This window comes from Lepidothrix coronata, unplaced genomic scaffold, assembly GCF_001604755.1.
Source record: "Lepidothrix coronata isolate B3197 unplaced genomic scaffold, Lepidothrix_coronata-1.0 Scaffold10, whole genome shotgun sequence".
NCBI classification, from domain to species: domain Eukaryota; kingdom Metazoa; phylum Chordata; class Aves; order Passeriformes; family Pipridae; genus Lepidothrix; species Lepidothrix coronata.
In genome coordinates, this window is record NW_016690190.1 from 6,716,313 (window position 1) to 6,740,576 (window position 24,264).

At 47.5% G+C, this 24,264-nt stretch overlaps 1 protein-coding gene across 1 annotated transcript in view; it reads right to left on the reverse strand.

Annotated features, from left to right (window-relative positions):
- The window catches only part of LOC108492356 (sodium- and chloride-dependent betaine transporter-like), a 38,489-nt gene that overhangs the window by 11,870 nt on the left and 2,355 nt on the right, over positions 1-24,264 (reverse strand). The window contains exons 2-12 of the mRNA XM_017804606.1: positions 23,942-24,097; positions 17,380-17,576; positions 13,673-13,807; positions 12,207-12,347; positions 10,717-10,804; positions 8,991-9,123; positions 6,024-6,158; positions 3,756-3,859; positions 2,127-2,251; positions 1,726-1,838; positions 829-966 (exon numbers count right to left, since the gene is read on the reverse strand). Of these exons, the coding sequence (XP_017660095.1) occupies positions 829-966; positions 1,726-1,838; positions 2,127-2,251; positions 3,756-3,859; positions 6,024-6,158; positions 8,991-9,123; positions 10,717-10,804; positions 12,207-12,347; positions 13,673-13,807; positions 17,380-17,576; positions 23,942-23,982 (1,350 nt within the window). The 5' untranslated portion in view covers positions 23,983-24,097. The remainder of the gene's footprint in view (positions 1-828; positions 967-1,725; positions 1,839-2,126; positions 2,252-3,755; positions 3,860-6,023; positions 6,159-8,990; positions 9,124-10,716; positions 10,805-12,206; positions 12,348-13,672; positions 13,808-17,379; positions 17,577-23,941; positions 24,098-24,264) is intronic.

A 24,264-nucleotide genomic window follows, 5' to 3' on the forward strand; every position in this document is an offset into this window, starting at 1 on the left:
CAGCAGGTCCAGGGAAGTGATTCTTCCCCTGTACTCAGCACTGGTGAGGCCACACCTCGAGTGCTGTGTCCAGTTCTGGGCCCCTCAGTTCAGGAAGGATATTGAGGTGCTGGAGCAGGTCCAGAGAAGAGCAACGAGGCTGGTGAAGGGACTCAAGCACAAGTCCTGTGAGGAGAGGCTGAAGGAGCTGGGGTTGTTTAGCCTGGAGAAGAGGAGGCTCAGGGGAGACCTCTTCACTCTCTACAACTCCCTGAAAGGAGGTTGTAGCCAGGTGAGGATTGGTCTCTTCTCCCAGGCAGCTATCAACAAGACAAAAAGGCATGGTCTTAAGCTCTGCCAGGGAAGGTTTAGATTAGATATTAGGAAGAAATTCTTTACAGAGAGGGTAATTAGGCATTGGAATGGGCTGCCCAGGGAAGTGGTAGATTCTCCATCCCTGGAGCTTTTTAAGATAAGACTGGATGTGGCACTTAATACTATGGTCTAGTAACCACGGCGGTAGTGGATCAAGGGTTGGACTTGATCTCAGAGGTCCCTTCCAACCCAGCTGATTCTGTGATTCTATGATTCTGTTTGCACAAAGCTGTGTGTCAAGCAGCCTCTCTGGGCTGTGGGACCATCTCTCTGGAAGGCTCAGTTGTGCAGAGAGTGCACCAGCATCACACAGGGTCAAAGCAGCACTGGCTGTGAGAGACACCAGCTAATGCGTTAGAAATGAAGGATAATTAACAGCACCAAAGACAAGCTTGCTGTCTCTGCCCAGACCTCCAGAGCTGTGTAGCAGGGGTTTTGGTGCTCAGCTGTATAACCCAGCTACTCCTTTCTTACCTCAGTGACTAGCAGTAAGCCCAGCAGGTAGCATATGACTGCAATGGCCAGGATCAGCAGCTCCCGACGCCCCTTCTTCCGAAACACTCCTGGGAACATGTCAATAATAGCTGTCACCATGCTTTCCACACAGACAAACTGCAGAAGAAAACAGGTCAGAAAAATCAGTGTCTCTCCTTCCCCAAGCACACACTTCCTCTCACCATCCTTTTTGCCTCCCACCACCCAAATCCTTGTTTTTTCATTTTGCCTTTTCGTCTGTCTTGCTTCCACCAAGGGCTGTCAAAAACAGAGGAAGAAGGCCTGATTCTCCAGGTGGAGGGGCTGAGGTGCTGCAGAGCAGAGCCTGAGCAGAGCACCCTGCCTGGCAAACATGCCAGGACACCCCCTGCATCCCTCATCCCAGCATGCCAGGGTTGCACGCTGTGCTCTGCAGGGTGCTCTGCTGAGGTTTGCTCCTGGCATAACAGGGGTGTGAGATAGTAAAGGATGGGCACACTGGTGAGAAGAGAATACAGGGGTTGCTCTGCTGGGATGCAGCTGGGAGAAAACAGTCCCATTCCCTCTCCCAAACTGCCCTGCTCTGTGCCAGGCCTCCCTCTGTTGTGTACACAGAGTCGGTGCCAGCAAAAAGATGGGAAGGGATGTAGCTGGGACATCCTCACGTACACACAGGGAGGAGGATACCAAACAGAGATGCCAGCACATGTTACCACTGGCCTGCCACTGGCCCTGGCTCTGAGCTCCCTCAATGTGAAAGCACTACGTACAAGGAAGAGAACATATGGAAGGTACCAGCAAGGCACAAACCCACTTTATACTTTACAATGACCGTGGGGATTGCTCAGGGTGGGGACAGGCATTTGGGTGTTAGATGAGATGAAGTGTTTGCTGTACCTGGCTGTCCAGTCCCAAGAAGATCAGCATGAGGAAGAAGAGGCAGGACCAGAGCTGAGACACGGGCATCATTGTTACCGCTGTTGGATAGGCTATGAAAGCCAGGCCAGGACCTGCCAACAGACCACAGGATGACCACGTGTGCCACTCACACCATCACCTGCCACCACTGCCCTGCAGCACAGAGTAAGCTCACATATTTCTTAAAAGTTTGTATCACCATGGCTTCTTGCCCACACAGGGCTGAAAGTTGTGTCATGGAGCACAGGTCCTGCAGACCTTTCTGCAGACTCCCATAGTGATAGAGGATGTAGATAACATCTTGGGCTTCACTTCAGAAAAGGGCCCTTCCCTTCAGGCGCTTTGTTTTCCCTTGTCTCTGAAGTCTCAGAAAAACCTACCTGATTCAGCCACTTCTGCAATGGGTATGCCCTGCTTTCGAGCCATGAAGCCCAGCACTGAGAAAATGGCAAAGCCAGCAACAAAGCTGGTGGCACTGTTCAGGAAGCAGAGCATGATGCAGTCCCTGCAGGGAGGAGACCAGGGAGAAATCAGTGTTTCCTGCTGCAGAATGGTTCCACTTGGGATCGTGTCTGTAGTCAGCTTCCCTAGTCAGGCAGCATAAACCAAGAAACAACAACGTTGGTTTTGAACTCCCTCAGAAGTAAAAAACTCAAGACAAAGCCAAATATCAGCCTACCTACCTTGTGCCTCACTGCACGTGGCACAGAGAATGAGGCACCACCAGTGGCTTGTGAATAGGATGACACAATGATATACACAAGGACATGGCAACAAAAAAGCTGACTAGAGTCAAGAGAATAAGAAAAACAATAGAGAAAGTGGGGAAAAAAGCAAATTAGTAGAGGGAAGAGGTTGCAAAAGTAAACACAGGCAAGAAAGAGGAGCATCTGAAAGCATGAACACATACAGGTTCAGCAATTCTGGTAAACAAGGGTTCATGGGCTAACCCTAATCCTCACCTGACAAGGACTGTGTCTACGCTGTCTTTATTAACTATATTCATATGGAGGCTGGAATGTGCTATGCTCCTTGTCCTGAAACTTTTGTGCACTTGCTCCCTGCAAAAACGGGCCACCAGTCTGAGCTGGTTGGGCTGGAAGCCCCACACCCCAGGATCCTGCCTGGGCAGTTGCCAGAGCTGACCCACAGCATCAACTGCTATGGGGCAGTGTGGACACCCAGCACATTTGGACCACCCAGAGCTAAGCTGCCAGTGCAAAGCACCAAAGGAATTAGAGGAAGGCATCAGTGCACTGCTCCATTGGTGACAGATACATTCCAGGAGAGCCAGAGGAAAGTATTAACTACCCGACCAACAGCCGTGGCAGCACCTATCGGAGAACAGAAGGAGAGACAATTGAAATCTCCCAAGTACAGTTCCATTTTCCCATCTGTGCTGGAGCAATTCATGAAGGAAGAACAAAGCCCCTGCTTCTCAGGGCTCTGTAGAAGGTGTCAGAAGTGCTCCTGATGGCTCCACTGAGCCCCATGTCAGGCCATGGATAAAATAGATCTGTAATCCACGGGCATGGAGAAGGCCAGACAGACTTGATTAATCTCCTTGATAGGGTCAAAAGGCCACTGGCAGTACATTACTCTGATGATAGTAAAGCACCTGCCTTCCTCTTTGTACCACCTCCCCTGCCTCACAAGTGAAGTCAAACATGGCTGTGCCACCCCTGCCCACACACCCTGTCAAAATAGACTGTGGTGTCTATACAGTGGCTGGAGACACTCTCTATTTTCATTCCTCCCCCTCCTCCAAATCTCCCATTTCCAACCTGACTCGTGCAGGAGAGCACAATTAAAGCCATTTTCTGGAGTTCCTCTGTTCCCTCAGCTACTCTCCATCCCTGTGCTGTCCTCCACGACCTCTGTGCTCTGAGCAGCTCACTAGTCAAAGCAGCGTGACCCAAGGTCTCCCCCGGCTGCCTCTGACACAGCTCCATGCTGTTTGTCTCTTACCAAATTTCCAGAAGGATACAAGAAGTTTAGGCTTCTCTTACCTGTAACAGTTGTTGGTGTATTTGTTGTAGCTGCCCAGAGCTGTCAGGCATCCCTGGCAGATGGCATAAGAGAAGAGGATTTGAGTGCCTGCATCCATCCAGACCTGGAACAGAAAAGGCCAGTGGTCTCCAGACCTGACAACGACAAAACTAAATGGCTGTGCCCTGCCAACAACAACCCCTCCAGTCATGGAGAAAAAACCCTGTGAGACAGAGAGGGGATCAGTGAGTGTAGAAACTGGGATGCCTGTCTGGGAAAAATGAGCTACAGGACTGGAAATCCTCTAGGAAAAGTCTCCTGAGAGGATGCATTTTCGCATCCCACTCAAGGTGACATCACTTTTCCATCCTTCACCTTTGCATTCAGGGTGGAGATGGCACCCTGATGGCATGGCTCCAGCAGAAGCTGACACTGTTGGAGTCTGTGGTCCCTACGTATCCCAGGGTTTGCAGAGCCACTTGTGAGTCACACCAAACGAAACTGTGATCAAGTCAGTGTTGATGCCTTCCCTGCTCCCTAATCTAGTTTCCAGCATCCCTGAGGCCATGGTGCAGGGTGAAGGGCAGAAAATTGCCAAGCTGAGAGATTCCAGGCCAGTGGGCTGTCACACATTCAGGTTCTCCCTTGCTCTGGCATTGCCTGGGAAAAGCTGAGCAGGCTTCACCACTGCTCCAGCCCTCTCCTCTGTGGAGGAGCTGAACTGTGGGCTGAGCTGCAGCTCTGCTCTTAGGCCCTCCCAGGGAAAGCCCTGAGCTGTGAATTAGCAGGAAGGCAGGGAAACAGCTCACCTTTCTGATCATCTCCAGGATCCTTGCTCACCCTATTTTTTCTCCAAGCAGTCCCCAGCTGCAAACATCCAGAAAGATGGATGAAATTCTGTAGCCTTCAAAGAATCCTAGCCCAGGCACTGCTGCCTAAATTCACACAGATTTCTCATGGAAAGGCAAGTATATGGCAGCCCTTCAGGCACGGACACACATCCCACTTTAACCAAAGCCCCACATTCTGCCAAAACTCAGTAGCAGGATCTTAGTCCTGCTATGCTGGGTTGCAGCAGCCTGGAAAGACCATGTCAGCTTTAGTTAGGCTGTGAAAGATAGGGAGGTTTCCAGGGAATAAGCTCTGACCGTGAATAAAACACACTCAGCCCCAGTCATCCCACTGTTATTTATTTTGATATCAAAATGCCATTTACATTCAGTTGGCTTTCTGCTTTCAGTGCACCACAGATTTTCTATTGACAACACATAGATACATCTGAAAGCAATTTGGGGGGGAAAACAGTGGGTTTGGCAGCTGGTTAGGGAGCAGCTGGGGCTTTGGGCATCTGGGAAGACACGTAAGGTCAACTGAGACTGTGGGCTAAGCCTATTGCTTGGCTGCCTCCATGAAATGATTCAGCAGTGGAATAATTAGCAGCAAGTGTCATTTAAATGCTCTTCTGGGAGGGGGGTCAGCATTAACACCTCCGTGGGCATTGCTGAGCCCGCGTGGGGAAGAGAAGCAACCTACTGCTGCAGAAAGGTGTGGGAGCAGACACCCCAGAGGGATCCTCCAAGGGGGACCCTGTGCAGCCCCCAAGGGTGCTGCCCACCTCTTGCTAATTTGGGCTACCTTGCAGGTCCTGGGTTTGTCTGCACCCTCTGCCCTTTTTGTCATCTCTGACCCTATTTTTCACCTCTGGGTACACAGCATCCTTCTTCCCAAGGTGGGGAAGGTTTCCACAAGCTCCAGTGAGTGGTGGGCAGGGATTGACCCTTTGGCCAGGCCCTGACCCAGGCAGGTGGGACCAGCCCCCAGGACAGGTGAAGTGAACTTATTGCCCAGCTGGGGCACAGCCCATGTTACATGCCTTCAGTCTGTGCAAGCACAGGGACCCCACACTTCTTGGGAGGGCCCTGTTGGACCCAAACAAAGTGCTAACCAGGCCAGAAAAAAAATGAAAAATGGTAGATATCCCCCCCGTCCCTTAGTTATTTGCATTTAACAGTTAGGAAAACCATCTGTTACATGCTGAATATTTGATATACTCTTCTGGTTTTGCTGAGCCCATGAGTGGAAATGATCTAATATGTCCATATGCTGCAGACCATGAGCAAAAAGGCTGTGCTGTGCAGGGGGACTAGACCCCCCTCGGCAATTTTAAGGATTCTGGTTCTTTGGTCTCCTTTCAGAGAAGACAGCTAGATGGTCAGTCAGCATCAGATCCAACGGCCAAGGCACTGAAAACGTTCTCATGGCCAGCATTTGCCCGACACCCCACCCACCTGCGGGTCTGCCAGCCTAGAAATGTCTGGCTTCAGGTAGAAGATGATCCCCTCGGCAGCACCCGGCAGCATGACTCCTCGCACCAGCAGGATGATGAGCATCACATATGGGAAGGTGGCAGTGAAGTAAACGACCTGCAGGCACAGGGAAACAAGAGGAGAGAGGGTCAGCAGGGAGGCAGTGCAGGCACCACCTCATCTCATCTCGTCTGCAGGCCCCCACCCCAGCAAAGGTCCCTGGGCTCTGCTGTTGGCTATAGCTGCTACTGCTTGCATAGGAGAGGGGTGGGAAAGAAATTAATCAAGGTTATGTCTCACTGGTGATTTAGTTAATCTACATTTTGTTCCTCATCCAAGACTCTGCCACTGGTTGCTCTGCTTTGTTTTCTCTTCCCAGTCAGTGTAATTTCCCTGCTCTCCAGCTGTTCTCTTCATCTTTCTAGGGCTGCAGAAAAAACCCAGATCTCTTCCTGTCACTGAGTTTTAATGAGGAATTATTAAAATGGTCCTATGCCCAGCAAGAGTTTTCCAAATTAAATAGCAACTCTTGCTGCCCCATTTGAGACACCTCTGAGGAGCCTCATTTCCAGGAGTGCTCATGCATCAGTCTCATCCCTTCAATGCCTCTGAGCTCACAGTTAAAAAATGGGGGCACCTCAAAGCCTTTAAAGAAAATGTAGACCATTACTTCTGTAATACTTTCTTTTCACTTCTTCTCTTATGTGATGTAAATAAATATTACAGGAGAATTAATCATCACTAATCTATTGCCTAAGGTAACATATTCTTTTTGTTCTATTTGTAAAATATTTGTGAGCAAGTTGCAACTTCCTAACATTTATTCATTACTAAAATTTATCCAAGTAATGTGAAGGCTTGTTTACTCTGTGGATTCATGGTGAGAGGTCTGAAATGAAATTTTTTTCTGCTTAGTGATAATTGGTTGAATAAGTGACAGTACGTGGTACTTTTGCTGTTCCTTGATTGAATGGGAATGCAAGCACTTTGGGCACAAGTATTAAAATCTACCTTCAGAAATAGCTTCTGGTGAGCCTTTATACACATCTGCTGAATGCATGAGGAAAGGAAACATGGAAAGAGAACAAAATTGGGCAAAATTAAAAGAAAAAGACTTCTAAAGAAAATTAGTTTTCTTGGAGTTTTTGAAATTATTTTCCTGAGGTCACTATTGTTTCTTTGAGTTTGGATTCCTTAAATAACAGAAGCAGAAGCATAAGGGTCTGGCAGGGTTATCTGACTTAGAACAGTCTCTCAGGCATGCACAACCCTCTGTTTAATCTGTAGCTGTTGAACAGAGTTATGCACCTACTCAGAATTCTTGGGTCTTCTCTACTGCATATCCTAATACCTTGTCAGTGAAGAAAGAGAAGGAAGCAATTGAATTTTTTGACAGTGCCCCTGTAATACTCAAAATTACTACCTGCAGAGAAGACAACTGACCTGTTTGACCTGTAGTGTATTTTGGGACAGAAAACCCCACCCTGTGTTGTTGCACCATGTCCATAACATCTGGCTGGTAAAAAGTAAGCCCTGTGTCCTAAAACTTGTGATGGAAAAATCTGTAGTTTCAAGAAGATCATTCCAACTATTGTGTGCACTCACTGTTTTCTGTTTCTGGCCTGGTCTTGCCAAACCCTGTCAGCCCAACCAGCCTGACTGAACTTCTTTAGTTTTCTCCTTCTGCAGGGAAGTTTTGTGCACCAGGGCAGCACTGGGCAAAAGAGAGACTCAGTGGAGAAAGCTGAGAGCTGAAGGGAACCTGGGGTGACTTAATTACACTTCCATGCAGATCAAACACCCTCTCAAGATCCAATCTCCCAAGATCAGCATGATGCCTCTTGTGAAGATGGCAAACCAGGGGGCATCAGGGATTTAAGGTTTAAAATGCAGAGCGTTGCCTCTCCCCATAGAAGTGGAGTCTGGCTCTCCCTCCTTGAGAAATGGTGGACAACAGGTCAGCACCAGCAAGAGCCAGTCTTGGCAAGCTATTGTCTTGCTCTGCTGAAATGGGTGTCCAGTGCAGTTTTCAGGTAGCAGAAATGATTTCATGCTGAAATACAGGTGTCCAGTGCTCCAGGAAACACCTGCCAATGGTAGAGATAGTGACCTGAAGGAAGAAATCTGTTGCAGAAATTGATCCCCCTCCCTTTGCCATTGGGACATCCGCTGGATACCCACAAGACTCAACCGTCATTAATAGCCCACCCATCTCATTGTGATTCCAGGGAGGAAAGTGGTCCTGAGTAAGTCAAGGCCATGGCAGTGTCCTTAACACCCAGCCCAAGGCATCACACACTCATTCACTCCAGAAGGAAAACCAGTCCACCTGCTCTACAGGACCAACATGGGCAGGGAGCTCTGGCTCCAGCCTCACTAGCAAAATGCAGAAAGTTACCTTCAGAGCCAAAAAATAGAGGGGGAAGAAAAAGGAGAGCACAAAGACACTTCTCTCACCGCAAGTATTTTGCAGGATAAAGAAGCAGGAGAGATTCATTATCTATTCACTGATCTGGTTACAGGCAGCAGCTTGTCTGTTTTGCTCAAGTGTTTAATTACTGCCAGGGATGGGAAGTTTGCCACTGCAGATGATCTTGTTAAAAACACCAGCAAGCTACACCAGGACAACGCACTGGTGAGCGGACGATTCCCAAGGACACTTGGGGAGTATCCATCAGCCGCTCTGGGTATCCGCAAGGGAAAAAGTGACTCAAGGCTCCCCTCAGTTCTTTCCCTGTTCTCCTCTTCCTGTTGGAGCTACTCTTCTAGTCTTCATTTTAGGGGTCAAACACCACTGGTGTAAATCAGTATGGCCTCACCAAGTTTTAGGTTTGACTTTGCTAATGTGTCTCCTGCCTCTATTTCATGAAGCAGGAAAAGAGATTGGGGAAGAAAAGTAGGATGGGTACAAGGAGGCTTATGGACTGGGAGGATAATCTCCGTTCCTACTTTTCCTGTGGACTTGACCCCTTTCCAGATGCAGAAGTAGCAGATGATCCACGCCAGCAGGAGACACAGAGCCAGCTCCCAGCGCACAGTGCCCAGTTTGTGAATACCATCCGTGAGCCCCAGGACTCGCTTCCTGCCAGTGTCCGGGGACAGGGAGAGAAGCATTAACACCCCAGACCCAACTCACCCATACAGACCTTTCCCATATTACCCCATCCAAAATCTTAGCAGACTATCCGCAACACATCTGCCCAGGGCTCCCAGCCATGTGAATCACCCCAGCTCTGCCTAGGGCTCCCCTCTCCCTCATTTCTGCAGATGCTGCTCCACCATGTCTTGTAGCTGGCCCAAATTCTCCCACTCTCCAAACTCATGGTGCTGTGCCCTTTGGACCCAAGCTGCACAAAATCATCAGCTGCTCCCCATTGCTCCCCAACCCTGGCAGATGCCCAGCAGAGACTACTCAACCCAAAGCAGGGGTGAGTGAGAATGCCATCATCACACTAGGCCATCACTCTTCCTCCCTATATACTGCAGACACCCTATATATAAGCATAAATGATCTTTATGATTCCCATGCCTTTCCTTCAACCTCCTTCCTTGAAGATTCACCTTCGTGAGGGTGGGCCACATGAGAGCTCAGCACTGCAGCTCGTGCAGCACCCAGAAGCCCAACCCCACACTTACAATTCCTCTGCACACCCTTCTTCAAACTAGTCCCCTCAGATCCCCTTGTTCTCTCTGCAGAAAACCTGAACAACCATATCAGAGGAGTCTCAGCTCTCGCTAAAAAGTGTGTGCAAAGAACAGAGCAGGAGAGGGGGGCCAGCACTGTGCAGACTCTTTCTGCAACCGTGGGTGCTTATCATCTTCTATGTGCCCTGTGGTGGCTGCAACAGACAAAGGACACTCAACCCTTTCAGAGACACTTAAGGACACATAAATGGGGGGGGGGGAGACAAAAGCAAACAAACAAACAAACAAAAAGTCCCAACTGCTGAAGCTGAGTCCCTGACACCCCTCTTCTTTACAAGACCTTCCTCAGCAGAGTGTGGAGAGGTAGTGTGGCACCAGCAGCTGTTTCAACCTCTCTCTGGGACACTGTCTGGCCTGCTGCAAGACCCCTCCATCAGAAAATGCATTATTGCCTCCACCCCTGTGACCAAACCTCCTCAAATTCCTCCCTGGCATCTCACAAATGCATCTCAGCTCCCCACTCTCCAGGGAGCACCTGAGCACCCTGATCGACCACTTCCCTTAGGCAGCAAGCAAGACATGGTCAGAAGAAGAGAACAGGCAGTTTGGTCCTTTCTGTTTCACTGCGGAGGGCTGTTCAGTCTGCCCTGGCCCCTCATGCTCACCTGCCAACAGCAGCCTGCAACACCCAGCACATGCATCCCCTACTTCTAGCAACTCCTCATCTGATATTGGTGCCTCTTTCGGTGGCCACACTCACCCAGGCACCTCAGTGCCAAAGAGAGAACATGCCTGTGCAGGTGTGCACATGAGCACCCTCGGGCAGCCACACCGTGGGGTGTACCCAGTCCTCACGCCCCTGGGCTCTGTGCCAATCTCCTTGGCAGCTCACTGTGCTCCCCATGTTCAGGTCTGACATGTGGCACCTCACTCGGTCCTACAGAGATGCACAGCCCACCACCCAGATACTCCTAGAGCTGCAGCCTTTGGATGAGAGAGGAGCCTGAACAGAGGGAAAGCGATCACATACTCCCAAAACTCAATCATTGAGGAGGTGGCGTTCGCAGGCAAGGTCCTGTTGTCCAGGCTGGATCTATTCAGAATGTCCACACAGAGATCTACCAAAAGAAAAGGAAGCTGATGAGCCAAAGAAATTCTCTAAGGCTCCTTCATGGGGGATGCTCCTTCCCCTCTGCACCCTAACCCTCACTCTGGCAGCACACAGATCCTTTACCTTGTGCTATAGAGCATCTCATTAAACTTTTGCATCTCATTAAGCATCTCATTAAACTCTGGCTCTCCCCAGCTACGAATCCCAATCCAGCAGTAGCCAGAGGGCTTCAGGAAAGGGAAAGGGGAAGGAGAGAACCATTCCCTGCCAAATGGAATCTAGATGGCTGCAAAATATAGATTATCAAGGGATAACCACTATGAGTAGTCAGGATAGAAAATCCCATTCTCTTCCCCCATCATGTACCATTCCCTGTCCACACATGCATGCATATGTTCACACACACTGCAGATGTTCTCTTCTACCATCCCCAACTCATTTACACAGCATGAAATTATTAAAACCAGAGGAGATGCCATGCATCCAAGAAATGCACCTCATCTTGCATTTCACCAGCAAAAGACAATCCACTGGAAAAACAAGGAAGCCCAGATGTGGCTGGGAAGCTTGTGTATGTTAAGATAACATCTGTGGCTTTCCTCACAAACAAACCATGCTGGGGGAGCTGAAGGAATAGGATCAGCTCTTCAAAAGGCTGGTTACCTCTGTTGAGATGAAGGGACAGAGGAAGCTTTAAGGGAATGGCCCAATGGGGTGGAAAAATTTAACACATCACAGAAACTGATCATCTGACAAGAGAAAAGGGGAGGGAACCAAGCTGCTGCCAAACAAAACAACCTGTTCAACACATTAAAAATGTCCTGTCAAGGACATGAGGTTCATGAGGATTGCTTCACGTCTATCCCATCTTCCCAGTGCCTTGAGTAAAACCAAAGCCAGGTCTTCTCTGCTGGGTGCAATCATATGAATTGTGGGCATGAGGAGATGAGATCCCTGGCCAGTGTGAAGGTATAGAGGCTGTATGGATGTGATTAAAGCAGGAAAACAGTGCCCTTATAGTTTTGTGTTACTGGTTCCTTCACTTGGGGACCTGTACTGGCAAAATTCTCCAGTGCAGGCTTGGCCTGATTTAGCTAAAAGCTGCAAGTGCAGAGGAAACTCTTCAGGCATTGGCAACAACTGTCCCAGTAACTCTGAAGGAGTGGAGTAAGGGAACTGTAAGATAAATTGTTGTACCAGAGCTAATAAAAAGCTCCTGCCACATGAGGAGGACGCAAGACCGGCTTGAAAACTCTCCCACCTACCTCTCCCACTTGCCAGAAAATGCAGATTTTTTTTTTTTGTGAAATCATATTGCAGCTCATAAGAGCTTCTTATTCAAAGAAAAAAAATATTTTCTACAAATCCCAAATAATTTCTGGGCATCGGAAAGAAGGTAAAAGCTGTACCTGAGTTCCAGGGGTTATTGCAGTTAGCCCATGGTAGCACTGAATTGAAGGAGCTGAACAGGTAGAAGAGTGCCCAGGACAAGATGACAATGTAGTAAATATTCAGATACCACTCAATGATTTGTGTGGCATATCCAATTCCTGTGAAGGAAAGCAAAGGAGGTGAAGATGGGACTGCCAATCAACTCCCAACACATCAGGCTTGCAACACTAATAACATGGCTCACTAGACAATAGGGTAAGACCTACATAAGGGAAAGAGAAGGGATTTTGAGACTGTGCATGCAGACAGGACACATTGTTGGTATGTCTAGACAGGTCTACGTTGGAACATCCAGAAAACTTTACGCTGATGTGAAAAAAATGTTTTGACCACTACAGTGCCACTGCATTGCAGTGCCTCTCCTTCAGGAAAACCAACTCTAGCCTTTAAAGAAAAGAAATGCAGGTGAATCTCTTACTCCTGGGAAGACTCAGCAAAAAAAATGTTCTCGCAGCCAATATACATGAAGTGAGGTGCAGGGGCCAAGGTACAGACCTAGGAGCACAGCACTGGTCTTGTGCTGACTGTGCCCATTGCTCGCTGAGACATCAGAACCATACTCAGGCCAGAAAGGCCCAACTCATTCCTTTAAAACTGGTTGTCAGTGACCTTTGAGATGCCACTGCTGTTCACCTCCAGGCCTGTGCCAGAGGTCTCCAGTGCAGGAGGTCCCAGAGTCCCCAGGGAGTTTCAAATAGGGCTGCACACCCGTGCTCGAGCAAACTAACCAGGCCTGCAGTCTGCCTGAGCACAGGTTTCCCTGTCTGCAAAAGGTGGGTAATAAGCTCTCCTCTGGACAGCAGAACTGAGGAAATCAGATTCATTAATACATCAATGCCATTAAACAACCTTCCCAGGGGCTCCAGAAGTCGTGGTTCTTATATCTGTGTCTTAACCTAAACCCCATGCCATCTCTGGGCTGTCAGACCAGTACATGCAACGTGATTCCCTCCAGTTTGGATGATACCAGCCTGCAAAAGCTGCCACAGCAGTCTGGGCACTTCAATGGGCAGGGAAAGCACTATAAACCAGCCAGCTTTCCTCATCCTTTTCTCACTATTTGTCCTGCACTACATGCAGGTGTCTATGTATTGACACTTCCATCCTCCTCCTGCAAGCTGGCCATCCAGTTTCTCCTCTCTCCCAGGCTCTGAGCTTCTGAAAGCAGAGACTGGAGTTCAGCTGGACGAGCACAGCCCCTGGTCAGCACCACACACCCTCAGTCACCTCCAGAGGGGTCAGGGAACTGCCCCTGCACACACAGCAGTCACCAGGAGGGATAACAAGGCTGAGAGAGAGAGAAAGGGAGGGAGAATAAAGGAGAAAGAAAAAAAAAAGAATAATAATAACAACATTTCTGAAAAAGGCTGTGAGTCACTAATTGTTAGAAAGTGCTGCCAGTAAATCCTGTAACTTGACTGACCTTCAAAGATGGGACAGATCTTCCTCCAGGCAGTGACCCCTCCCTGGCTCGTGTACTGCCCCAGCGCTGTCTCCAGGAAGAACAGGGGGATCCCACAGGTGAAGAGGAAGATGAGGTAAGGGATGAGGAAGGCTCCTGCAGAGAGAGTTAAGATGCTCCCTCAGAAACCTCTTCAAAAACCTTATTCTCACCACTCCTTGCCAGGTACCTGGGGCCACAGCTGGAATCAGCTAGATAAACACAAATATTTCTCTGAATTAACTGTGCAAACTCTGCTAAAGAGGCAAGGTCTCCAACACCATCATTTTTCAGAAAAAAATACGAGGGTGGTCTGTCTACTGCCAAATGCAGTACTTCTGCATTTGTTCTTGGCCAAAACCTAAAGGTAAAGAGTAGCCAGATAAGGGGATAAAAGAAAGTAAAAAAAAAAGGCAGTGCTGGAGTTCTCCCTGCTTCATGCTCCTGACCTCATTCCAGTTTTCAGCAGGAGTGGGGTGAACCAACTAAGTCTTTGTTTCACATAACCACATTTGTTCTGCCTTTCATGAGAGTCACAGCAAAACTCCCACTTGCCCAGAGGATATAAACCTGGAGGCTGGTGACATTTCTTACTAAGTAATAAATTTGCCAGGATATAAATTTACTTGAGGTATATTTCATGTCAAATTTGAAAAGCAGTTTGCACCAAAAGAATGGAAATAGGGGAAGGGTAACAGAGTATCTTTCCAGCATTTTCAAAATGAAGAAGGTTAACTTCTCCCTTCGAAATCAATTTTTTATTACAATGTCTTAAGAGAAATCAGCCTAAAATAGAACTCAGATTAACCCTTGAGGAAATGGAAGAAGAAGGAGAGCAAAAGCAGGATTTTTCCAGAAACAATGACCAACATAAGCAAAGCATCAGAAAAGACAAAAACAAAACCATCAAAGTTGAATGCCCTATAAAAAGTAGTTTAATGCCCTGTTAGCTGTCTGAATCTTTTTTCCTTCTTTTCAGTTCTGCTGCCGAACCAAAACACCCAGTAAATTCACTGCTCTGCTCAAAACTGGTCCTGAGATGTCATTTTCACAGCTGACCTTCCTTCTGTCACCTCACTGCCTTTCTCCTGATCTTTAGTGTAGGTTTTCACACTTTCACTCTGCTCCAAACAAGCTAAGGCAGCTGTCTTCCTCGCTGAAACAAGTGTCAAGGTCTTGCCACTCCACCCAGTAAACTTTTGGTCATGGGTAGCTCTCGCTGCCAGTGCTTGCAACCACAATGAGGGTCCCTTTCTCAGCCAAACCCAGACATTGTCCCCCTCCAGGCCCTTTCCTCTCCTGCCAGCACCAGGCATCCGCACTGAAGTCCCTTCCTGTGACAATTAGCAACTGGGAACACTTGCCCTTGTTTTTGAGCCAATAATGTTACAATAACAAGGAACATCCAAATTTTCCCCTAAACACAGCTGTGTGTAGCTGCAGGAGACCCAGGGCCAGAGGGAAGGAGGCTGGTTCTCAGGGTCAGTCCAGGTTTGCAGAGCAGGGACAGGGAGCTGCATGTGCTGAACTAGAGGCAGCTGCTGCTTTTGGTGCTGCAAGACATCTATCTGTTTGCCAAATCTGCAAGACAGCTTTATCATCCTGCACACAGATGAGTCTTTCAGCAGATTCCAGACTCTCTCCTCTGATACCATTTGTCTCAGAGGTTGACCCACTGTGGTCTCTGAGCAATGAGGGCTTTGTTAAACCTCTATTGCCTTGTCTCTTTTAACCATCCCAGAGCAGTTACCAGCTGAAAGTCCAGTTGTGATCCCCTCCTCAACTTGCTGCTCCGCTGGAGGACTGAGGGGCCCCCAGAAGCAGATTCTTTTTCCTTATGAGACAACAGCAAGTTCAGGATGCTGAGCAATTAGATCAAATTTGATAGTGCAGCCATAGGTAAGGCTACAGTTGGTTGCTTTACAGCAAATTAGTGTTATTGTTTCTATGGCATCTCTCTTACAGCTTTATAACCATCTCAGTACATCTGAAGGTGGAGAAAGGTGACAGGACAGCCGTCTCCAGTTTGGGGAGGAGGGACGGGGATGCAACAATTATAGGTGGAAAATGCCTTCTTTGCCATTTCAAGGACTTTTCCAATGATGAGAATATCTCTCAGTGTCATAGGAAAGACAGTGCCTTGTCCCAGATGTTTGTCAGCCATCTGGTTCCCTAGAGCCCTGGAGAGAGAACTGTACCTTGTACAGCAGTGGCATACCTTCTGCAAAGGCAGCATGTGAGCTGTGAGGGAAGGCCTCTCCCATCCTAATCTTTCCCAAGCCTAGCCTTGTTGCCCTCTGAATTGCAGCTTTAGATATTCCAGAGTAGTTTAATTAAAAAAAAAAAAAAGTTATTCAATAGGTATCTAAAGTGAACAAAAGTAGCCTTTTCACTTACACTAATTATCATACAAATTGCAAGGACTACTGAACCGGATACCATAGGCATAAACTATGCAAAGATATCATCTGAGCTCAGGAAGAAATTTTCCATGCAAAAACCATGACTCCTCTCTCAAAGCATCCCTGCAGAATGGGCTGTTCAATCAGAGGCACCCCCAGTGTTTACTAACCCATGCTGGTCTGACTTGCTTTTGGTGCCTCTGGTGCCTCCCATCAAAACATAGGAAAAGGAGACTGGAGGATCTGCTAAAAACCATCCCAGGTTTAAGAAAAACTCAATTCCATTTTCTTTAACTATTTCTTACCCAGTCCCTCTTTGTTTTAGAGGAGTCATTGTATTGTCTCCTCTTTGATTTGGAATTTGGAAGTCCTGGGATAAACTACAGTGGAACCACTCATCTATTGGTGAAAGCTCACGGCACCTTGGACAAAAAAGGACTTTGTGGCATGGTTTGCAGAGAAAGGAATTTTAAAGTGGGGGGAACAAGCAAGTCCCAGAGTGTTATTTCAAGGTGTCTCTAGAGAACAAGAACAAAAGAGAAGTTATTGCTGTATTTGACATGTAATTTGTTATTCCTCCTTTTCTTTTACAAAGTTGATTTTGATTCACCGAGAAAAGTTAGTGACAGTCAATTATTCCCTTCCGTTTCATTTTATTGTTATGAGAAAGTTTAATTTTTAACCATGTAATGATCTTACTGCAGTGTTACTGGAAAAGGAGAGCCATGCAAAGAGACAAAGGGGAAGGTGAATGAATCCTTCCTGGGGATGGGTTTTCCTAGCAGTGGTTTGATGGCTGGGGGAACTGCTCCTGAGAAAGAGGGAGAAATGTCCTCCTAAGGGGTATCAGGCCTTGGCAAGGATACCAGCACCATCTAAGCTTTTCCTCTGTGAGGAAGGGCCTGAGAGAGGTGGAGGTGACACAGGGAGTAGGAAAAGGGAATTGTGTAGGAGGAGGCTGCTGGTGGCTTTCTGACCATTCACAGCATTTGATAGTTTCCAAAGACCACCAAATTCTTGAGATACCCAAGGGCCTTAAGAAGTTACCAGAGTTAATTCAGCATCCAAACTTCAGATTGCTGCTTTCAGAAACAATACCTGCTGGAGAGCTGAATTCACCCCTCAGTTTTTATTCCTCCTGGTTTTGGTAGGAGCTAACTTGCTAGAGGAGAAGATAAGGGAGTGCATGTTGGGGCACATGAGGCATAGGAGAAATGGGTTCAGGCATGCACGTATCTCTTGTCATGGCTACAGATCTAGAACATCTCATGCATGCTGTGAACTTACCACCACCATTCTTGTAGCAGAGGTATGGGAACCTCCACACATTACCCAGACCAATGATCTCCCCCGCCACAGACAGCACAAACTCCACTTTGCTATGCCACTGGCCTCTCTCTTCCATTTCCTCCACTTTTGTCTCTTCAGGACCTGCAATGGCCCCATTGGGCTCTCCTTCTTTAGGCACAGCTCTTGTCATGGCTCTGTGGGACAGAAGAAAAGGAGAACATGGGATGTAGAGAGCCACTGCAGGACAAGTTGGTGGGAAGAGGGAGGGAGGGGACCTGTCACCACAATAGTTGTGTTCCTTGTGTCAGCCTGAGGTTCCATTATCCTCCAGAAAAATGGTTTCTTTAGTGTCAGCACAAAGTATTATCCCCAAGTTATGTCTGAGCTGAAGAGATAGAGGAAAGGTCACTGATCAGGTGAGATGAACTCACCCACACTACCCCTTTACTGGACTAACCCCTGAATTCACCCTTCCCTCCCCACAGCTCCCTTCTTCATCCTTCCCATCTGCCCCTGACTAAGTGCTCTGCACCTCCATCATTGCTGAAACCTGGCCTGTTAAACTGGAAACAGCAGTTCAGAGGAAGAGAACAGGAGCTGAAGCTGAAGCAGGGAATGGAGGCAGAAGGAGTTTCTTCTCCCAGTGTGCTTTATACAACAACTGTCTCCTTCTGTTTTTAAATGGCAGAAGAGAAATGTTAATAAGATTAATAGTCTGAACAAGAATGGACAACCTACTGTCTTACCTCAAGGCACTGGTAGGAGTGTTGTCTTTGTCCCCCTGGACACCACATTACACTACCACAGCCTGACAATGCAGCAGTGCACAGGCACTTATTTGACCCAGGCTCTCTCCACTAACAAGCAGGCACCAGCACCAATCCTCCACCTTTGCCCAACCTTTCAAAGAATACAGGGCAAGGAAACAAAGCCCCTGGGATGAGCAAAAGGGCCTCATACTTTTGAGGTGTTTCGTGTTCGGGCAAGGGAGTTCTGAGATTAGACAAGTCCAGTGCTGCAGTGAAAATATCAGCAGGAAAAAGCCCAGAGGTGGAAACAGAGCGAAGTCACTGCTGGAGGAGATATGTTGAATGTGGCTGGGCCTCCAGAGTGGCACAATTAAGACATTTTCCAGTCTCTACTAAATCCTGCATTACGTTTAGCATCATCTTAATGAAGCAATGTTAGTGGTTGCTTGTTAAAAGATGCAATTCTCTACCATACACAAAGTCCTTTTATTGGCTACTTACTTTAAATCTAATCAAAATTCACACAGACCAGACTGAATCTTCTTTTCAACAACATTTTCATGTTGTTACAGGCATTTGGTTATAAGAAGAAATGAAAGCATGAAGAGAGAAAGCTCCCTCTGTCACAGCTAAAAAAATTCTTCTCAAAATCTTCCTCTAGTGAGTTTCCTGAGGTAGGGATGCACATGTCAGTCCTGACAGAAAGCACAGACCTAACGTGAGCAGGGAATCTGGTGAACCATGACAGGGAAGTCCTAATTTTAGCTACATCTCACTGGTGGCATTATTAGTAAGCACAGCTTGGCCTCTGAAAGAGTGATTGGCATCAGCAAGGGATAAACATTGCCATGTTGGGATTGGGAAGCTACACCGGAAACAAAGCAGCAGCATCTCTGTTTCCATTTCCAGCATCTGAGACTGCAAAGAAATCAGGGCTTGGTTCCTTCAGTAGTAACTTACAGATTCAATTTGCTGGTGGTTCACCAGGGGTTTTTTTAATGGCACATCTATCATTCCTTCTGTGCCACCTAAGGGGACATCCTCATCTCCGGGGAGCAACAGGGACAACAATCTGCATCACCCACACTGCTTAACACCTCCACTGCCCCCAGATCTGCTCTGGACTACTTCAACTTGCTCTCTCCCAGGCAAAGTCCGAGCACAGCTCTGGAGGCAGCTCAGGCCAGGGACCTCTCCCAGTCAGCAACTCAGTGATGAGCAGGATCTTGTCACCTTTGATGTCCTTTACCTTATAGGACCACCAAATCTATCTATCCACCCTTTGCACCAGGACCTATTCCCTCCCTCCTTATGCCTAGTCTCTCTCCAGTCATCTCCCTGCGGACCAGCATCAGGGCATGAGATATCTCATGGGGAGTAGGGACTACCAGGGAATATGACCTAGCTGGAAATAAAAGCACACATGTAGACTCTGACATCTAATTGTCCCAGCAGCCAAGGAACACCACAGCACTTGTTTTGTGTAGTTTCCAGTGAGGCAAGGGGGAAGCAGGAACAGGAGCTGGTTGGCTCTGCTGGCACTTACCCCACACAGGACAGCATCATTATCAAAGTATCTCATTTACTTCCGTAAATGAAATGATTTCCTAAATGCAAGCCCTCTGGATATATCAGGCCCTCGGGCAAAGAAACATGCTTGCTTGTGAAAAGACAACTTCTAATGAATGTTCACAGCAAAACAAGTAGTTCTTTAACACAGACATGTTTCCTCCCTCCGTTATTCAAGCAAAGAAAGGAAATCAGATCTCACAGTGTAATACACCACTTGCTCTCTAAGTGCCCAAAGCAACAACAGTCTTTGTTCCCCCATCTGCTTTCCTGAAGGGCCCATCCTATTTGCTTTGAAATCATCAGCAGATATCCATGGACTCTGAATGTAAAGGGATGGATCTCCTGCAAAGCATCAACCACTGTAATAGAGGCTGCAGCAAGAACGAGGGGAGCACAAACCAAGGAGGAGAGTAATCAGGGGTCAGTGAAGAGCATCCTCCAGGCTAACACAGCTGCCTCTTCGAAAACATTGCATAAGATCCTGATCCCTTATAAATTTGAGAGGGTTTTAGAGTTATTTCTTATATAAGCTTATATATGGGCAGTACTGCAGTGGGCATAACCAGTTTCAGTGTCAAATGCAGATGTGTGAGGGCACTAAGGAATCAATCTCCATTTTATCTCCAGCTCTTGCCCTTTATAGTTCATATGCTGGAAAGCACCTATTTACTGGTATGGCTTGCATAATCCCAAACCCAGCAAGGGCTCTAACACATATAGATCTATAGTATAGTATGGAGTGTAAAGGTCAATCAGCCCTCTAACAGCCTCATACAAACCTCAAACCCCACATTTTAAGAAGGTAGTATCAAGGCACACACCCTAAATGCTGGCTTGCAGCAGCAGCTCACCAGCACAGAGATCCTCCCAGTCCCAGCTTCGCCCTCTTCCCTTAGCTCGCCTGCTGGGCTGCATAGGGAAGTGGAAACATCGTGTCCTCCTGCCAGCCATTTCTCAGCTTCTGAAGCTCAGGCAAGGCCCCTTTCCCCACTGCCTGCCTGCAGCAAGGCCTGCCAGCTGGCTAATCAGTTTATTCCGATGCTGCAGCACAGCCTCCTCATCTTTGAGAGGAGCAGAGCTCCACGCACTGTCAAATGTGAGAGAAAAAGTAACACATACTTAATGAGATGTGTTTGATCTGTCACAGTCCTTGGCACATTCCAATTTGCTGCAGTCCAGGGCACATTATCAAGTACAATGATGTTTAAGTCTGGGTTTATTGAGGATGTCACAGGAAGATGGCAGGAGATGACTTACCTAATTCTTTGCTTTTATTCTTTTAATGTGAGGTGGATGCAAGAGCCAGCCTATTTCTACTAATATTTGTGTTTTACTTCTCTTCTGTTAGACCTGTTTCACATGTGGGGGAAGGGGAAGATCACAATCAGGTAATCACCTGTCACCAAGCCCCAGGAAGGGAATGCTACGAGTGACAGCCTGCAGCCTCAGCCCTGTCACCAGCCTCCACCCCAGGGACACCTGGACCAGAGCTTTGACTCTGCATCTGTCCTTTGACTCCTGAATAGGCCAACACAAAGGATAGAATCTGTGATGCTGCAATGAGGAACACAGCTTGGACAAACATAGAACAGCAGAGGAGATGCAGCACCTGTGGCTTCATTTTCCTATTTTAAGAAGGGGGAAAGCACCCTGGTTATGAAGTCAAACCTCTTCAGCTGGGAACAGATGATGGATTAAACTGGTGCCCAAAGTTTTGGTCCTTCATGTCATGAACTACAGCTTCTCCTTTCCCAGACAAAGCCATGCACAGCATTACACATCCCCACTACTTCCCTCTCGGCTTTGCCTGCTGTTTCTGTGATAAAGCCTATTTATTTACCTCCTGGTTCTCTTTCTAAACATCTAATCCTACTGTGCCCCTGCCCTATATGTTCTGGGGCCAGATGGGGACTCAAATAACTTCTTGTTTCCAGCTAAGAACAATTTGGTTCTCCCACGGCAGCCGCAGCCATCTACTGTGTTACATCCTCTCCTTTGGATACCCCTCTCCGTAATATATGAGTTCAAAGTAAAGACTGTGCCCCTCACTGCTCACCTGCACCTTTTCTGCTGTTCTTCACCAAATTTTGGGGGAAAAAATCCTATGACTCTTTCATTCCCAGCCTCTTTTTCCCCTCTGCCATAAAGTTTTTCCAACTTTTAAGATGCCATCTGATGCAATCCATAGTCTACCCCTCTCCTGGACCCACCCAGCCACCACCACCACCTCCCCTTCTCAGCTCCCTCTGAACTCAACAGTCTCTTCTAGAGGTGCTTTGCTGTATTTTCAGCCCTCAGCACTTTGAGGAGGTGCTTTTTGCCAGGCCTGGAGTACCCTTCACAGGAGTGACCTGCAGTCTGTCATCTTCCTACAGAGTAGGAGGCTTCCTCTGTGCCCAGTGCAACAGGCAGCTCTGTGTGAAATGGTACAGGGCTGGGCATGGTGCATGGAAGCAGCCACATTTTTTTCCCAAAAAAGATTAACTGCTGAAAAAATAAGAACACTTGGATTCCCACAAGTTCTGGAAGGAGAACAGGCAGCATGCAGGAATCCATAAACATAGACCAACAAGTTCCCTTCTTCAACATTTGAATGAGGTTACTCAGTCTCCCTCTGGTCACAAATTTTGGACTTTGTTTGTCCCACACCTACCACCACAGGATTCTTCAAGTATGGTCACAAAAGGCAAGGAAAAGCAAAGACACCTCTGAAGTGCTGTGGACACTCACCCGCTGTGTCTGATGTGCTGAACACACAATGCAGATATGCAGGAGAAAAGCATTTTTTGGATTTATTTGGAAACAAGATGCCACTAAAGAGGAGAGGCAGGAATCAGAAGAAGAGGAGCATATGAAGAGAAAGTGTCATTTGAAAGCAAAACATGGTGGTATCCTCAGCCTCCCCCAGGGTAAAAAAAGGACCTTTTCAGAGTTTTTCAGGTGAGACAAGGAGCAAGAGAGAGATGAGAAAGTTGAGAGTGAAGCCACATGGAGTTTTGACACCAGAGGAAGAAGCCAATTCTCCTAAAGCTTTTCTTCCTGAAACTTACTACCTGTTCCTGACTGCTGTCAAGACAGAAACTTCTACTGCTGGGAAGTTAACATCCTCCGTTTGACCTCTTCTGCTGATTTATCTAAAGGCAAATGAGAAGAGGACAATCTCAAGAGGGAATAGTGAAACAGAGACAACTGCAAACAGATGTCTTTTAAAAGCAGCCAATAGCACTTATTAGAGGAAGCACAGTGTTAAAGCTCCTTTGGACACTGGTAGGTGCTGCCTGGGCTGCAGAATCACAGGTGACAATGCAGGCAGCTGCACTGCATTTATGTTTCTTGGTTTCATTTTGAAACAAGCAGCAACCAAGGACGTAAACTGCAATTTAAGGTGGGGAGGGAGGAATCAGAAAGCAAAGCAGGCTGTTACAAAAGGAGGAGCAGGAGGACACAGAAAATTCTCTGGTTGCACAATCAGAGCCAGCAGTTAGTCAGCAGCCGAAATCCTGCACTGCATTTTGATGGCAGGAGGCGGGGGCAGCTGTGGGAGCAGAGAGAGAAAATCAGGGCTCAGAGAGGAACAGTAGTGCCAAGGTACAGCTTGAGGAACAAACCCAGTTAAATTAGTGAGTGGGGGCTGCTACTGGAATAGGTCATCTCTGCAAGATGGACAGGAAAGTATTAGCAGTAGAAGTAAGTCTTTTCCAGCCAATCTAAGAGAGCGGGGATGGCTGCTTCCAAACCCAGGTGCTGCTGGCGAATGGCTCACTCCAGCTGCAAAAAGCAAAAAGACAAGGAAAGATGTAGCACGAGAAAGACTGATCAACTAGAGGACAGCAGCTGAAATTAAAATGCCTTTCGTTTCGAACTGTTGAAAGCTACTTGGCTTCTTTACACTTTCTAATTAACTTCCAGATTCTGTGGGCTGCAGGGTATTCTCAAAGCATCTGTTCAGCAAGGTTCATGGGGCACAGGAGGCTGTTACAAGGATCAGATTCTGCCTATTTTTTCTCCAACGTGAAATAAGAGCAATGCTTCTGCAGTCAGAGAGTTTGCTACTTACTGGCACCAGAAAGAGTGAGATAAGAAGCAAATGAGAGTTTGCTAATGACATGTACATCTGCAGTACAAGCTGCAAGGATTATAGAGCATTACCCTTCAGAGCACACACCCCCAGCTCAGAAGGGTACCAAATGGCTCCTGGCCTGTCTTCTGCTGCCAGAACAGGAGATCCTCCTAAGTACCTAAAAGTGGCCGGACTTTCCTGAGGATCAGTGGCAAACATCTTGCTAAAATCAGTGTAGGCTGTTGTTCTCAGGGCCAGATCACTCTCTGTCAGTGTCCATGGTTCACCATGCCTGCTCTGAGCTACAGAGACACGGGGGTCTTCTTTCTTTAACCTAGAAAAAAAGTCAAGACTAACTGATGAAGTCCATAAACGGTGTGTAAATATGGCCAGAAACCAGTCTTCGCATAAAACCAGATACTCTTGAGACCTCCACTCAGCCCATAGTCTGGTTGTATTCGCTGCAACACAGCAAGAGGCCCATCCACAGCAGGATCCATC